General features: G+C 34.0%; 1 protein-coding gene across 4 annotated transcripts in view; it reads right to left on the bottom strand.

The window, feature by feature from the left end:
- ZEB2 (zinc finger E-box binding homeobox 2) overlaps nt 1-17,037 on the bottom strand; it is a 142,117-nt gene that overhangs the window by 20,346 nt on the left and 104,734 nt on the right. For all 4 annotated transcript variants that reach the window (XM_074215110.1, XM_074215111.1, XM_074215109.1 and 1 more), the window contains 2 exons: nt 16,705-16,776; nt 430-618 (listed from right to left, as the gene is read on the bottom strand). In XM_074215110.1, coding sequence (XP_074071211.1) covers nt 430-618; nt 16,705-16,776 — 261 coding nt within the window. The remainder of the gene's footprint in view (nt 1-429; nt 619-16,704; nt 16,777-17,037) is intronic.

Genomic DNA, 17,037 nt, shown 5'->3' on the forward strand with positions numbered 1-17,037 from the left:
AGTAGATGAAAAAATGAAGAAGTTTTCTCAATTTGTATTTAATCTTTAGTCACGTAAAGTGATGGCCACGACTGTGTGAACCTTTGCAAATGCTTAACAAAAGTGTTAGGGTGATGGAGGTCAGTTCTTCTAAATTTCCTCTTCAGAAGTAAAACCCCTCAAAAAGAGAAGGATATTCTTGGCTATTTCTCTCTTAGAAATAAGCTTTGATTGTTCCCGTTCTTTGCTGGATGTACAGAATGACACAAATTTGCTGACAAAAAAAATCACAATACACTAAAATTACAGTTCCAATCTTTGCTCATGAAATTCCATGCTTCTGCAGCTGTTCTTCAAATTTTAAGGTAAACACCCAGGCATGAAGTGCATTTGTAATTGCAACAGCTGCAAGGGGTCAATATAGTGGCTAAAAATGAATTACAGTCTCACCATTTTCTTCTTGCCCATTGGCCTCTGGAGTGCCAAGGCGAGACAGTTCCTCAGGGGCTTCTGGGTAAATAATGGCTGTGTCACTGCGCTGTAGGTACTCTGCGATGCTAACTGCATGGCCATCCCCTTCATCCAATTTCCTTTTGGCAAAATATTCCTCAAAGTCCGACGTGCAATTTGCATTCTTAACTGAAATCATAAGAGGAAAAAAAGAAATGGTTTTTCAGTGCTTTCTCCCAGAGAGCCTGAGCCAGTTTATGTCACTGTTTTCACGAAATGCTGATTCACAATGGAACTACAAATATATGGTTTATTTGCAAGAAGTGAACCAGATGACCAATTATTGATTGAACACTGCCCTGTTCTGGGCCACATCATGTGCTAGATACAAAAATTAAATGGTATTTTTCTTTAAAATAAATGATGACATTGTCTTTATTTCTTCCTGGAAAATTCATCTCTGGGTAATTTACAAAGGGAAAATACATTATTTCAAAAATGTTACTCAGTAAAATTTTACAAATAGAACCACATGTTTCCAGATCTTGACTGCTAAAAAAAATATAAGCCCAAAGCTACTTTTATAGTTTGCAATAAGTTTTCTTTCTTTTTTAAAAAGGTATATCTAATTTTTTATTGCCCACCAAACATAACATGTTTCTAACCACAAAGACATCCTGTTTCTAAAAATATGCTTTTATTCCCCTGTCCTCTGAATATCACATACAGGAATGAGTGCAAAGACTAAAATGTAGAAAGATAGGAATGTACTTTTTTAAAAATGCATGACTGTTGACAAATTATAGGAAAAAGCATTGAAGTTCTTTAAAAGTTATACTTGTTAACCTCAATATTTTAACACTGCCTGAAAATTATATCAGGTTAAGCCTAATGTTTGTAGAAAGAGAATACAAATTAGCAGAAAAAGCAAGAAGAGTTCGTGTGATTTTTCCATTGGGGACTTATATATGTATGCCATTTCCTCTAAAATAAATGAATTATAAAATAGCTTTAGTGAGTTGAACATGACTTTGTATACATGTTTTTTGAAATAAGCTGTGATTTGAATATACAATTGTTTGTTGTGTGTGTGTGTGTGTGTGTGAGAGAGAGAGAGACAGAGCAAGAGAGAAAGAGAGACTTAATGTTATCTTTGTTAAGTTCACTGTTAATGGAAGAATGAAGGAATGAATGGTAGAATGAATGAATGAATTTTCAAAATTTCTCAAAAGTGTTATAGCCCCGATCCATTTTTCTTATCTTCATCTCCTCTATGTTTCTGTCATAAAATAAAAAAGTAATTGGGGTAAAAAAGGTTTTCTAAATAAGAATTTTGTGAAAGGCAAAGTGATTATATTTTCTGTTTTCATCATCAAGAAATAATGAGATTATGTATGAGAATGTTTTAAAGTGAAATCTTTAAATATAACCTGAAACAATGGACAAATGCATGGGCTAAAAAAAAAAAAAGAAAACAGACAAATTGGGATTTAGAGTTGAATCTTGCTGAATGTTGTACTGAAGGTGCTGGCAGTCTTTAATATTGCTTGTTTCAAACTTTGCTCTGTCTCTGCAAGCATTGCGGAAAGCTAGCCAAATCTGTGCATTAACAGAAAGGTTAACATTACTCAAATGTCCTATATTTTCCTCAAAGATGGAGATACCATGTGCAGTGATGGAGCCAGCTTTTTAAGGTTGTCTTGGAACTTTATTTCAGACATATATATTTTTTTTTTTACAAAAAAGTAATTTGGTATAAAAATAAATGAACAGAGAGGATTTGTGACCCACTGGCATACTTATGATACTGTGGACACTTTCCCAAGGGTATCAATTGGTGAAAATTGTGATGATGCCATTTAACTTGCATCAAAGTAACTGGAGCCTGAAGAAACTGAAATTTCAGTAATAGATCTTCAAAATGACCAAGATGGTAAGGGGGTATTAACATCCTTGGTGGTTTGGGTGGCATCTACACTCACCATCCTACTTTTATCCTGGTATTCTAGTAACCATTTGAATTATTTGGCCACAGCTGCATTGTGCAGTCTGATTTTTTATTTGCATATGAATGACTTCGTTGAAAAATGGAATCAAATGCAAATGGATGTTCAATTGTATTTATATTTATATCCTTTTGGCTTGTGTGGCAGAAAAATGCTAGATGTTTCTGGATAGGCATAGCTCTTATTCAGTTTTCTGATTTGAAAGGTAAATCATTTATGAGGTGACATTAAGTTATTTCTGGTAGACTTCTAAGTAAGCTGAGAAGAAGACTTTCTGAATGTTGCCTATAGATGTCAAATGGTTTTGCAAAGAAAAAAGGGTGCTTCATCTATACCAAACATCAATCTGTCAACAAGTGTTTATTGTAGCCCTATTTCATGCGCCTAATATTGTGCTAGACTGTGAAAGAAGGATAAAAGCTTGTGTAAGACATCTCTGCTAATGAAGAGATTATAGTCTAGCTGGAAAGGAGAACTGAACTACCATTCATGAAACCATCAAGTTCATTTAAATGAGAAACTACTTAGAATTGATTGTAACTTCAGGAAAAATCCAAAGAATGGAAAAAGTATGCAGAAGTCACCAAGGAAGGTCACATGAAAGGTGGAATTGTTCTGATTTGAATCACTAGAATTTGACTTTATTTGGGAGAGTTACAGCTCTATAGGGATGACTCCTTATATTTTGATTTCTTAAGTGGAGTTTGAGTTGAGCTTTCTATGGCTCATAGATTCAGAAATGTGAAGCTGGAAGAGGACTCAGAGATCAAGCCCATGCTCCTCCTTTCACAGATAAAGAAACCGAGGCCCCCCAAAATGTGATTTGCCCAAGGTCACAGATTCTAAGTATCTAAGTCAAGATTCAGAACTAGGTTTCCTGACTCCAAATTTAAAATACTTCCACTGCCCTACACAGGATGAGAATTTAACTTATTATTATTATTAAAAACAAATATTTGAATTGTATTTATAATCAAACAATAACTAAAATTTACAAGAAATCTTGATGATTTCTTCAAATTTCTCTTGAAGGTTTTTCATTTGATCCTAAAATTTTATTCTAAAAATTTAAATATTTCTTAAGTTGAATTTTGTCAATCTACAAGAGTTTGGCATTAAAAAATATTGTCATCTCTGTGTGCACTTGAAAATACTTAAGTGTAATTCCACTCTTGAGTATATTACAAAGTCTAGGTAAAGAAACTTCATTTTTTTTTCAAATTTATTGTTCAGCCATGCTAATTTTGCTAGTTAATACCAGCTATAACAACACAAATTGGTCTTCATGCCCATACATATGGAATGCCTTCTTAAATTGTGAACGAACTCTAATCAGGACTGAAACAGAATACCAAAGGAATCTAATAATTATTCTTTCTTTTCCTATGTCTTACTCTCTCTCTTTTCTTTCCTCCTATTAAGCAGGATAGGATTTGAGAAGGAAGGGTGATGGGAATATGATAGCTATCTTCACATATGTGAGGAGTTTTATGTGGAAACGAAATTGTCTTTGATCTCCTTGGCCCTAGAAGGTAGAACTAGGTGCAATGGTAAAAAGTTACAAAGAAGAAAATTAATCAATTATCAAAAATCTCGGGAAAAAAATATCAAAAATCTGAGCTATACCAAAGGGGAATGGACTACTTCTTAAAGTTCTCCCTTGAGTTATTCAAATGAAACTAGGATTACCATTTGTTGTACTAAAAGTTCTTTTTTCTGATTGGGATGAACTACATGATAGCCTTAGAAATCTTGTCCAACTCTGACATTTTGTGATACTTTAACCTTCACCTCATTTTTTTTTGGTTTGCTTTTCCCAATTTTCTGCCTTTAGTAAGTATGCATAATCATAGTGCATCTTCATAAAAAGGAAAAGGGATAAATAATTCTAGTAAAGAGGAGATTTTGATGGGTAAAGGCAATGGAAGCAGGAAGATGAGAAAATGCATGGAACAATTGGCTTTTTGCCACCATTTTGGAATGGTGACACAAATACTAATAACTCTATCCAACTTTCTTTTCTCCTTTCTTTCCTTTTCTAATGCAATCCATTTAAATAAACTGTCCAGGTCAGAGTTTTCCTCAGATGTGCTAATTTTATAATTTGATTTTTTTCAGTCATCTACCTTAGATCAGATTTTCTTTTTCCCTTCCTTCTTCCTTCCCTCCTCTCTTGCATTTTCCCTCAGGCCCTGCCTCTTTTCCTTCCCTTCCTTCCTTCCTTCCTTCCTTCCTTCCTTCCTTCCTTCCTTCCTTCCTTCTTCCTTCCTTCCTCTCTCTCTCTCTTTTCCCCATGGAACCTGAAATATTAGAGTATTTAAGAAATTCAAATAAATTTCTCCTTTCTTTCCTTTGAATATGCTGCTTTGTAAATATTTTTTCACACTGTAGGCATTGCAAGCATTCTTGCTGAGTTAAATAATGAATCAATCTAGTTAACATTATTGTTTAATTTTTTAAAAGAGAATTATTACAAAATACAAGGTAAGGAGCACATAGAAGGATCAAGTTATATTTTAAATTTATTCAGTGCTGTTTATTTTTCATGTTTTAAATGCACACATTTGGCATTTTGTTGAAAATAGAAGTGCTTTTGAAGACTTCAAGATTTATTAAAAGCTGAATTGATTATCTAACAGAACTTAGTCTGTGGTCTTTAACTTAGGCACACACTGGATACCAGATATGTGGAAGATGATAACAGTGGGGGGAGATAAGAAAAAGTTTCACTTCTCTAATGGCATTAAAGACTTCATTACATAGCTATTTGGCAAACAGCAAAACTTCAGATTGGTATAATATCATGGATGTAGCCATATAACCAAGAAAGGAGGCAGTTGTCAAAAGCAACAGGAAATGTTTCCTTTTTCTTCTTGGGAATGAATACAGTGTCTTGGCAGAGCTTTCCGCCCTGCTCTGACATGGCTTTCCCCTGTGTTAAGATGCCAATGGGAGTGCTCCTTTATAAGCAAGGACTTCAGGAAAGAGAGTTCAAGAATGAATTGGAAGATGGGACTTTGTTACAGTTTCCTGCTTGCAAGGTACTACCCACAGGGCCAAGAATTGTTTTAAAGTTAGGTATTATATTACAGGTACATGACCATCAGTTTATAAGGACTAAATCTTGTATTATTTGACTGCTATATTTATGTGCAATTTCCATGATTTCTTCCCTTCCCCCCCTCCAAATTGCTTATGTTATAGTCTTTTCCAAACAGGATCAGAGGTTGCTCATGTGTTTAATCCTAAACCATGTGTTTAGTGCAAGTACTCTGACAAATATTCCTGAAAAGTCTCTTAGCACAATGAAGAAATTATTTGATAATTATTTTTTTCAGAAAGGGTGTTTATGAAGTAGGAATTTGTCCACCAAATTTTGGTCATTTTGTTTTTAATGCCATAAAGACACAAACTTTGAGGATTTATGAGCTCAATTATGTACTTTTACCTGTTCAGTAAAAAAAACCTCAGCAGCATGGTATAGTGAGAAAATCCTTGGCTCTTCTACAAACTATACTTTTGACCTTGAACAAGTTACTTCACTTTTCATGAACTTAATTTCATACATCTCTAGAACCCTTTCTAATTCTAAAATTGTATAATTTCTAAGGATAAAATTCCAAATAAGTCTGACCAAGTCCAAAAACTTTCACAGATTGATTTTCAATTAAAAATTTAAAGCAATAATTCTAATGGGGAAAAATACATTAAGGAAAATAATTTTGGAGTTGTCTTAAAGCTACACACAACAACAAAAGGAGATATTCAAGAAACTTGGGACACCAGTTACTTTTTGTGGGAACTCCTACTGTGAGGAGGAGATAGCTGCTCCTAATCGCAAACAAAGCTAATAAAACCACAACCTTCATTAGCCAGGAAGTGACAGGCCCTCCTTGGCGCACACTGATTACAGCCTGAAAACGACTATTCTTCTAACCTGCCAAGTTTTACTTCTGTTTTTCTCTCCCTAGAACATATCTTTTTTTAAAAAAGTTTTTAAGCTAGCTTACTCATCAAATAATGTAAATTATTTTTTAAATCGTTATGTGTATGTCATATTTGATTGATGACTTTTCCCTACAATTTTCTCCTTACCAACTCCTCTTCTCTTAACCATCCCAACAGTATAAAAAGGTGATAGATACTATGCATAAAATAAGAATGACATGCTGGCTTGATTAATTAGCCAACTCCTGTTTTGTTAAATGTTTTAGTTTTATTAGAATTATCTTGCACATTGATCCAATACAACTGAACAATAAACTATCTCCTGAGCTCATGCATAAAGGAAAGCTTTAACTTGTAATGTTCCTGCTGCTTATATGAGAATTAATTAAAAATTTTTTTAATGTTGACCTTACTTAAGGGTACTAAAAGAAAGACCAAGTTATTAAATTAAGGTCCTAATAAATCTGTAAAAATATTTCCCTATCTTAAAAATAGTTTATCTTCATGGTTGATGATTGAATGTACTTATTTACTTTTGACTAAGTAGAAGTAATGTGTCAGCCTGTCTTTGCTGTCACTAATAGTTTCAAATGACCAGAATTGATCTATCATTCCTTGTTTTTTTCTTTCCAAACAGAATAAGAATATGGTGAGGACAGTTAAAGGTCTCAGAGAGGTATTAGTCTCAATAAAAAGCAGGTCTTTATTCAGGATTAAATAAAGAGGACACAGACCAGAAAGAATTCTGGTAGCTTGATAGAACGGAGGTCTCTAGATCAATTCATCAGGCAGTCCCTTCTCTTTTAGCCCTCTTCACTCATACTCTGCTTCCATTGTAGACATTTTAAAATTAAGAAATATACAACTTACATTTTATAAGATGAAATAAGATATAGTTTTTCTGATTATCTCTGATTCTCATTCCTTGTAACTCATGGCTTTTGGTGTCTATTCCACTAGTTTGGCCCTTATCAGCCATATACTATTATTAATTTTTAGTAATTTTAATATGTATATTTGTTTTTTTCTTTCTAGTTAGATTGCTGTTAGCCTCTTATGAACAAGGATTATCTTCCTCATCTCTTCATAATGCCCCTACATATAATCAACACTTAGTAAATATTTGAATAATTTATTTCCTTGACTAAAATTTTTTTATAGAGTCCCTTACCATCTCCCAATCCTAGGTCTCCAATTCTTTCCTTATCCAGATATTATTTGAATTCATTTTCAAAGAATGTACAGTATAGTACTTTATAATTTCAGGTTTAATTGTTAGGGAATGGAGAAAATATAACCAAATATAACAAAAATTCTTTCAAGTGCCCATCCCTGTCAATTTAACAAACATTAAGTATCAACTTTCTTTGAGATACTGTGGTTGGTATTTCAAATAGCAAGATGAAAAACAACCTACTAGTCCCTGCTTAATGAGTTTATGACCTACAGAGGGTAAGAGATGTACCCAAATAAGTATGAAACAAGGTAGAGTATAATAAGGATAAAGGAAAAATGCAGACATTGTACTCTATGAAAATTTGAAAAAGGAGATATTATTTCTGTGGGGGGGGGCAGGAAGAATGTTAAGGTAAAGCTTCATATTAGAATTCTGCCTTGAAGTTTATTATAACAAATTTTAATTTACTTTTTAAACACTTAAATAATTTAAATAAATATTTAGTTTGCTTTGATTTAGGACTGTACTTCATCATTGTGGGGAACTCATGGTGTGGAACATTCTCTTTTCCAATGCCACTTTTTTCTAACTTACAAGTTTAAGAGCATTAACTGGGGGGGGGGCATGAACTGAGAGATGAAGTGACTGGCCCTGATCAAATTGCTAGTATAATACAGGTAGGACTTGTACCCACATTTTCCTGTGGCAAAGATTAAGCCTCTGTTTATTATGGCATTCTGTCTACATTTAAAGACCAGCTTTCTAATTTTATATCAAATTCCAAATCCATTTGCATTATATCATAAAGTATTCTTCTAATGAGTGATTAATTAAAAACTGATGATGAGGGTGATTATGAACTTAGGCCAATGAGTAAAAAGTTTGATTTATTATTTGTCAAAGGATTTAGAACCAAAAGAAATCTTAGAGATTCTAATCCCTTCATATGAGAGTTGAGGAAACTGAAGTTGAGAGGGTCTAAGCCCAAGGTCATGCAGCTAGTTAATAGAATTCAGACCTCAATGCTCTTTTCCCTCCACCATAGTAGTTTACTCTCCTCAAATCACTGTTTACTTGTTCCTTGTTTGTAACCCTGAAGTGGGCTATTAATGTGATCATTTATTTCTGACATTTTTCTGTCTGTGGGTATATTTTTTCTTCCTTAGTTGTCTCATCAGATTACTAATTTCCTCAGGATAAGGACTTTATCTTTTACTTTTATTTTGTTTCTTTCCTCAAACCCACATTGTTTTTCATATTGTTGTGTGGAAATTAAGTAAATGCTACTGACTGAGAATCTGAAAACAGACTCCTAAATGACTGTCCCCAGTACCATACATGAAAAGAACTAATTTCCCTTTCACCTAGGGCCAAAAGAACATGATTTAGGATCATATTCAGGAATCAAGTGCTGTGAAAATCTTTGCCAATTGCTATGGGACACACATGTGCATAATTGTGAATGTATATCATGGGTTACGTATGTAAAACATAAAACGTGGAGGTATGTTTTATATATGTGTGTGCATGTGTGTACATGCATGTGTGTGTATGTGTGGTTCATAACACATCTCCTCCACATTTATTACATTGTCACAGTTGGAAGACTGAAAACAGAAGAGATGGAACTGAAGTTTAAATTATTCTGAGCCTTGATCTTTGATTCTCAAGTTCATTAGTAAAGTAACATGAAGAAATTTGTTTCACTGCTTGCACATTTTGTGTTCTAGAAAAGCAAGACAAAGGATTTCTAAGAACCTATTCAAAATTTACTAGTTACTTTTAATTTTGTGTCTGATAAACTCACAACTCTTGATTTTCAGTAGGTGATATTAATTTGGACTTAGAGAAGTAGAAAGAAGTGCTGCATAAAAATGCATTTTATTTTACAATGAATAAAAATGTACTTAAAAGATGATTGTAGCATATTTAATAATTATATCTAATGATATATTTTTCTGGCTCTAACATGGTCATAATTCCTGACTTTCTATATATAAGGAAGAACTCTGCCCTAAACTGACCTTGCCAGTCTCCAGATTCAGGATACTTTTTTTCCCTACAAAGAGATGAGGGTGCCTATGGTTATTTATAAACTCCTTAACAAGATTGTTTGAGGAAAACATCACTTTCACACATTCAGGAGGAAAATACCAGGGACCTATGCTGATTTCTGCATAGAAATACTAAGTCTGTATTATGCCTGATGTTTAGGCAAACTAATGTTTATAATCTTGTAGAGATTTTCCATTACTTTCTTCTTCTTCTTTAGAAAGTCATATTTCTTATAATCTCTAAGAAAACCCTGCACAATTTCCTCACAATGAAATTGAATCATTTTAATATGCCAGATTCCTTGTAAAAACCCATTTCCCTATAATGTACAACAAATACAATAACCTCATTATGTAGAAATTAAAACCCAGAAAAGTTTGTTGCAAAGTTTATAATATAACTTAGCATTCTGAATGCTTTCATTTGCAATAAATCCTTGATGATACATTCTTGATATGAGTTGGGCATTTTAAATTTTACTGTCAGTTTTGACTTAAACTAGTTATTTCTCCTATAAAGTCCCATTTCAGTGAACCTAAATTGCTTAAACCTGATTTCTACCTTCTAGGAGACTAGGTTTATTCTGCTAGACTTCTCTAAGGCTTTTTTCAAAGCCAGTTTTTTATTTCATATTCATTTCTTCATTTAATTAATCTTATAAATCTACTAAGTACATGGGATTGTGAGAATTACTATGAGGCAACAAAAGAAGTCACAGATAGTTACTACACTTTAAAAGCGCTCTCTCTCTCTCTCTCTCTCTCTCTCTCTCTCTCTGGAAAAACAAGACTGAAGCACATGAAATTCTAACATAACAAATACAAGGAAGTGAATGATTAGGGTCCAAATGTGTATTGCTGGTAAATAGATGGCATAGGAGTTCCAAAGAAGGAAGACATCATTATCATCTAGAGGAAGCAGGACTTAAGTTGTTCTCCACCCCCTGCACCTTCCACCAGTGTCTGTTCTGCTTGACTTCTCTATAACTTTTTATATTGTCCACCACACCCTCCTCCTATATAGTTTTTTCCTTCTTGGACTCTCTGTGTTCTCTCTTAGTTCTCCTGTTATTAGTCTTCTAAAATCTGCTTTGCAGGTTCATCAGCTAAGTGTGGCAGTTCTCCCATGAACACCCCACTCTATTCTGGGCTCTCTTTTCTTTCCTCTCTGTACACACATTAAGATCTCATAATTTCTCAAGGATTCAATTGTCATTTCTGTTTAGATGACTTTCAAATCTATATTTCATTCCTAATCTCTCTTCTGACTTCAAGCTTTGCTCCACTTGACTGTTCCACAGGAATCCCAAATTCAACACATCTCAGACAGAATACTTTATTTCTTCCTTACCTCACCCTCCCTCCAAACTCACTCCCCTCTTTTGGAATTGAAGGTACCATCTTTCCAGAGATTCAGGTTCATATTATTAGAGTCAACCTTGACTTGTCTTTCAACTCTTACACTCCCCTTCCCCCATATCCTAGCAATTACCAGTCTTGATTGTACTTCCACTTCTCCCCCATCTGTTATAATAGCCTCCTAATTGGTCTTCCTTCTCAATCACATCCTATTATAGCTGCCAAATTAATATTCCTAAAACACAGGTATGACCATATTACTTTCCTGCTCAAATAGCTCCAGTGGTTCTCTAATCCCTCTAATTTAAAATACAAACTTTTCAGCCTAGCATCTAAAGCCCTCTAAAACCTTTTCCCATTTTCCTTTCTAGAAAGTCTATAAGACTCTCTTTCACATATTCATCTTTCCAACTCACTCCTCTCTCTCTCTCTCATTCCCTGCATCTGTGTCTTTGAATAGAGCAGCACCATGTTTGAAAGGCACTCCCTCTTCCCCTCTACCTCTTAGAGCCCCCTAGGTTCATTCAAGTCCCAATTTAGCTGTTATTACCTATTAGAACCTATCTTGCTCCTTCCTCAAATTATTCTTTTATTGACCCATATGTGGCTGCAATATCTGAGGAAAATTCAGACTCTCTGAAAGTAGGAACTGTTTTATTTTTGTCTTTGTATGCCCAGTACCTACCATTGTGTCTTGAAATTTAAGTTGAACTGGAGTGGCTATGGGGAAGGAAAGTAGAGTTTTGCTGGATAACATGAACAGAAGTTCAGAAGTGTTATCTGAGAGAAACAGTGAAGAAAGAAGTTCTTGGTAATTAGTAGCCAGGGGCAACTAAATTGAAGATAGATTTAAGTTTCAAGTTGGAGTTTGGATCCCCCCCCCCCCCCAGCAGTGGGTAGCTCTTGAAGAGTTCTAGGAGGAATATTTAAATGATAAAAGTAATGTTTTAGGAGAATGTGATGGTTGCTTGGAAGGAGGAGATGATAGAAAGATAAGTCAAATATTAGTAGCATTAAAGACAGACATGACTGAATTGTAGCCCTACTGGCTGTTTCTAAGCAAGCTTGCATGTAAATTTAAAAAAGTACTAAAATAAGTCTCATGTGAAATATGTAAAAGAAAAGTCCAAATTTTGTTTTTTGAATTGATATGCTAATTATATTTTTTGGGGGGGGGGGTTGCAAGGAAAATGGGGTTAAGTGGCTTGCCCAAGGCCACGCAGCTAGGTAATTTTTAAGTGCCTGAGATTGGATTTGAACCCAGGTACTCCTGACTCCAGGACTGGTGCTTTATCAGCTACGCCACCTAGCTGCCCCATGATGTGCTAATTATTGATAACTAATGTCAGGTTGGCCTAATTGAAATTTCAAATCTTTGAGGGTAAGTACCCTTTAAAAATTGAATTTGTTAGTATAAATAAGGCATCTAGAATGGAGCGATGGACCACTGGCCTGGATGCCAGTTCAGGCTCTTCTGTTCATTAGTTATGTGACTTTGGACAAGCTGGTAAATAGCTGGGACTCAGTTTCATTGACTATAGAATGGGCAGGGTATTGGATTTGACTTCTGATGATCTTTTGAGCTGTGAGATTCTATGATATTATTGTCTAAATCTTTCCATTGTTTATTTTTCCTCTCCATCTTGGAAGAAACAATAAATGAGTTCAAAAACACTGCAAAGAGATTTAGGTTTATTATAAAAACCTAAAATCTTAAGATTCCTTCCCTAAGCTGTTTTCCTGGAAGTGAAGAGTTGTTTCTCTGACACTTGGTATATAAAAATCAGTATTCGGGAGAATATAACATATACTATTAGTATGCTGGGACAAAGGAAAAAACCATACTAAAATTTTAGAGTTGGAAGATCATTCCAGAAATAAGTTTGTATTCTACTTTAAAATTTACATATGTATGTCATTCTGCCTCTGGTTAGCATTTTGCTTAAATATTTTTGATTATTTTTATTAACCCTGTGATTTCATTAGCACAGTGAATTACCATTGAGGTAATTTCTTCTGTCAATGCCCATCAGTACCTGCTCTGCAAATTATTGTCTTAAATATTTGCCTGGGGGATTAAGCGGTTTTATGACTTACCCAGAATAACACAACCAGTTGTTGTCAGAAACAGGACTTGAACCCAGGTGTTCTTGACCTCAGGGCCACACTATCTCTCCCCAGTGAAATTGGGAAGAAAAAAGTTAGCAAACTGATTTCTATTCCTGGCTCTGCCATTATATTTCTGTGTGATGTGGGACAAGTCACTTAACTTTTGGGCTTCAATTTAAGTATAAACTGAGTATGTTTGACAAGATAGGGTTACTTCTAACTCCTAACACCAACTATTCATAAAAATCTGTAGGGAAAAAGTTCTTTCAGCCTTACTTAATAACTCCTTCCAGTGTATAGCAGCTTTTATTATTAGGAAGTTAATTAATTCAATGAATTTTACCCTTTCCATTTTTCTCTTATTCTATTTTCAGTGGAAATAAAAAAGTTAGTTGCCAACAATCAATAAATAAATATTTCTTGAGCACATTTTATATATAAACCAATGTTCTTGGTACTGGGGGGGAGATTATATAGAATCATAAGACTTTTAAAAATATATAACCCAACCTAGGGAAATAAAACATCAAAAATAATAAAACAGAGTATGATAAGTGCTAAATGATCAGAATAGGCAAAATGTAACATAGGATTCCAGAAGAATGAGAGATGATCATCAGCTTCTAGTATCAGGGCTCAAGGCATAAGTACTTAAATGTTTTTAATTTGAACATTCCTTCATCAAACCTAGGATCAGACTAGGCAATATAGGCAGATCCTTAAGGTGCAGTATATGTAGAATAGAACAAGGAATATTTCTTCACATCATTTTAAAGACATGTATAAAGTTTTACTGCTAGAAAATTCTAATATCCATAGCATGTCTTAGAATCATAGATTTGTAGCTGGAAAGGTCCTCATAGACAATCTAGTACAATCCTTTTATTATAGAGGAGGCAAAGTGAAAGTCACAAAGGTATCAAATGGTAGGAGCCCAGATTCAAACCTCTATCATCTTACTATGAATTTAACATTCTTTTCATTGTATCATTGTAGGGATTTTGTGCTAAATAAATTCATATGTGTTTTAATGAAGGCTTAAAGCTGCCAGTGGATATGGATATACAAGATGTATAATTTTCAAATGCAAGGTAGAGCCATAAACTAAGTCCTCTCCAAGGTTACCAGTAACATCCTCATTGCAAAAACCAATGGTCTTAATACAATTCTCATTTCTCTTTGACCTTTCTGCAGCAACTGTTAAGTATTAGTGGTCCCTTCAGTCTTAAAATTCTCCACTCTTTTGACCTCCATGACACTGTATAACCCAAGCCTCTTCCAACTTTCTTTGTCTTTTTTTGTTTCAATTGGCTCCTTTTTTTAATCACTTTTTTAAACTGCAAGTATTCTCTAAGTTTCTATCATCAGTCCTCTCTACCTTCTTTGAATCAGACATCTTAGCCTCTCTCATTGCTTGAAATATCACTTCTATATAAATGGTTTCAAAATTTATATTTCTAACCCCCAACTGTTTCTTTATTTCCAGTTTCACATATCAAACTGTTTGATGTAAATTTGCATGTGTATGCTCCACTGTTAGCTTAATTTGAAATATGAGTTGATATGACAATGGAGGATCCCAAGATTTTGATGAACTACAGATAGGTATTCAGACTAGATTCTGGGAAGGCAGTGTCACACAGTAGATATAGCCTTGGAGGCAAACTGAACTGGATTACTAGTCTAAAATATATGAGTTGTGACCCTGGATAAGTCACTTCCACTCTCAGTGATCTAGGGAGATAAAACCCGGTGATGATCTGCATTTCTAGAAGTCTCCTCACTATAAGTTCCCTGAAATGACAGGGCTGGTCCAAAACCAACCAAACAACAAACTAGATTCTGGAATCTTCTAAAAACCAACCATCTTTATAAACAAAATATATCTTTATTGACATTCCTTTTTGTGAAGTTATTGTTGAGTGTTTGTTACAGTGATATTTATCATACTTTACATGGAGCGATTACATTAACTGAATCTATTCATTATTTTAATAAAGGGAAAATTAATGTCATAGTTTAATTTTTCTTATTTTCTCTATTTCAGTAATAAGGAAAGATTATCACATTATTCATAAGATTATAGCAAATAGGTCTAATTTTATGTACATCATCATAAAGGAGGTATAGATGAAATCTTGTTTGTATTGATTGTTTGTATTTATAATGTTCTAAAAACTAACTGCACAGTAAACTATCATTTCTATAGTGATACAAGCTCTGATGAACCTTGTTCAGAAAGATTATTTGATTATGGTCAGTAAAATTTAATTTAGAATGGTATGTAATATTGTTTGAAACACATAGGGGCTAGTATAGTAGAAGGTAGATAAATGTCCTGACTCATAAACTCATCTTGTGGAAATTTTTATATCTGATACTTGTTAGCTCTTTGGAAAGAATATGAAATTTGCACAACTTTCCCAAGGCTCCATTTAGAGTAGAAGTAAAGTAAAACAAAAAGCTAACCTTTACTGAAATTCCTCATTTTATTAGCTAAAAACTAGTGAAGAGATGGAAGCTTTCAATTAACTATAGTTTTCTTCCCCCCCCCAAAATAAAATTTTCAAATAAGAAATTATGGAAAAGGCATATAATGATAAAATTAAAGAAAAATACAAGTGGCAATGTTTTATGGTTATTTTTTCTGGGAAAAGAATTTCAGGATTATTACTGCATATATCTGTTTTCTCTATATTTTATATGAATTACAGTAGGTTGATGAGTAAAATACTTTTCAAATTTTTGAAGTCTTTATGAAGTTTTTTGATGAATGACTAGCAAAAAGTTAATTAAGTCTATGCTCTGATAGTCTTTTTACAAAATTATAAACTCTTCAGTTTAATATATAAAGTCTTACAGAACTCTTTATAGACTAATTTCACAATAACTCGCTTCACATATTCTTTTTAATCAAATTAACCTACCAGGTATTCTCCAAACTCAACCTTTCATCTCCAGTCACTGTATTGCACAGGCAGTCTCTCAAGTGTAAATGTCCTCTTTCTGCCTTCTCTTCTTGAAATCCTTACCTTTTTTTCAAGATTCAACTCAGGTGCTGCTGTGAAACTTTGCCTACTCTCAATGGGAAAGTATATCACAGAAAAGAGTGATGAATTTGAAGTCAGAGGAATTTAGTTCAGATTCTGACTCTGCTACTAATATTTTCGACCAAGTGACAACATCTCTGGGTCTCAGTTATGGCAGCTGTAAAATGGTGGAATTGGACTTATTGTCCTCAAATCTCTATGAGCTAACCTCATATTCCATCCTCAAATTGCCTTCTACATTTCTGTTCTAATGTTTTATCTATTGTCCATAGACAGTATGATAGTCTCCCTAGTAGAATAAATGCTGAAAGCAGGTACAGTTTCACTTCACAGCACCTAGCTGAGAATCTTGCACAGTTTAAATGTTTAATTGTTTGTGAATTGAATCAAAATGAATATCTACTACATGAAGTATCAATTTCAAATAAATATTCAGAAGTAGGAGAGTTGTAATTGACTCAGCTGTTAAGCTATGATAATAAAAAGGGATAGAAGTGCTCCCTTTTCTTCATGTATCACTAATCTCACATAGAAGGCAAAGGTGATGTTTCAGTGCTATACTCATGACTTACCTGTACCATTATTAACTGTGGTCTGGATTGCGGCTTCTGGCCCCATAGTGTCATATTCTTCCTTCATTTCTTCTGTGGAAAAAAAAGAGAGAAATTCATCTTTAGCAGTTGTACATTATAGAATGGCTTACAGAACTAAGCATGCCAACTGCAAGAACAAGAAAGATTCTTTTGAGGGGAACAGAGAAAAGGCTTATTGTAGACCACTAAACAATAGCTTTGTTTGGACAACTGAATGAATCCAATTGCACTAGCTGGACAAGAACTTATTTCTTAAACATTACTGCTAGCTTTGAAGAACAGTAGTACTTATTTTTTTGGGGGGAGGAGGAA

This window comes from Macrotis lagotis, chromosome 1 (assembly GCF_037893015.1).
Source record: "Macrotis lagotis isolate mMagLag1 chromosome 1, bilby.v1.9.chrom.fasta, whole genome shotgun sequence".
Lineage (NCBI taxonomy): Eukaryota > Metazoa > Chordata > Mammalia > Peramelemorphia > Peramelidae > Macrotis > Macrotis lagotis.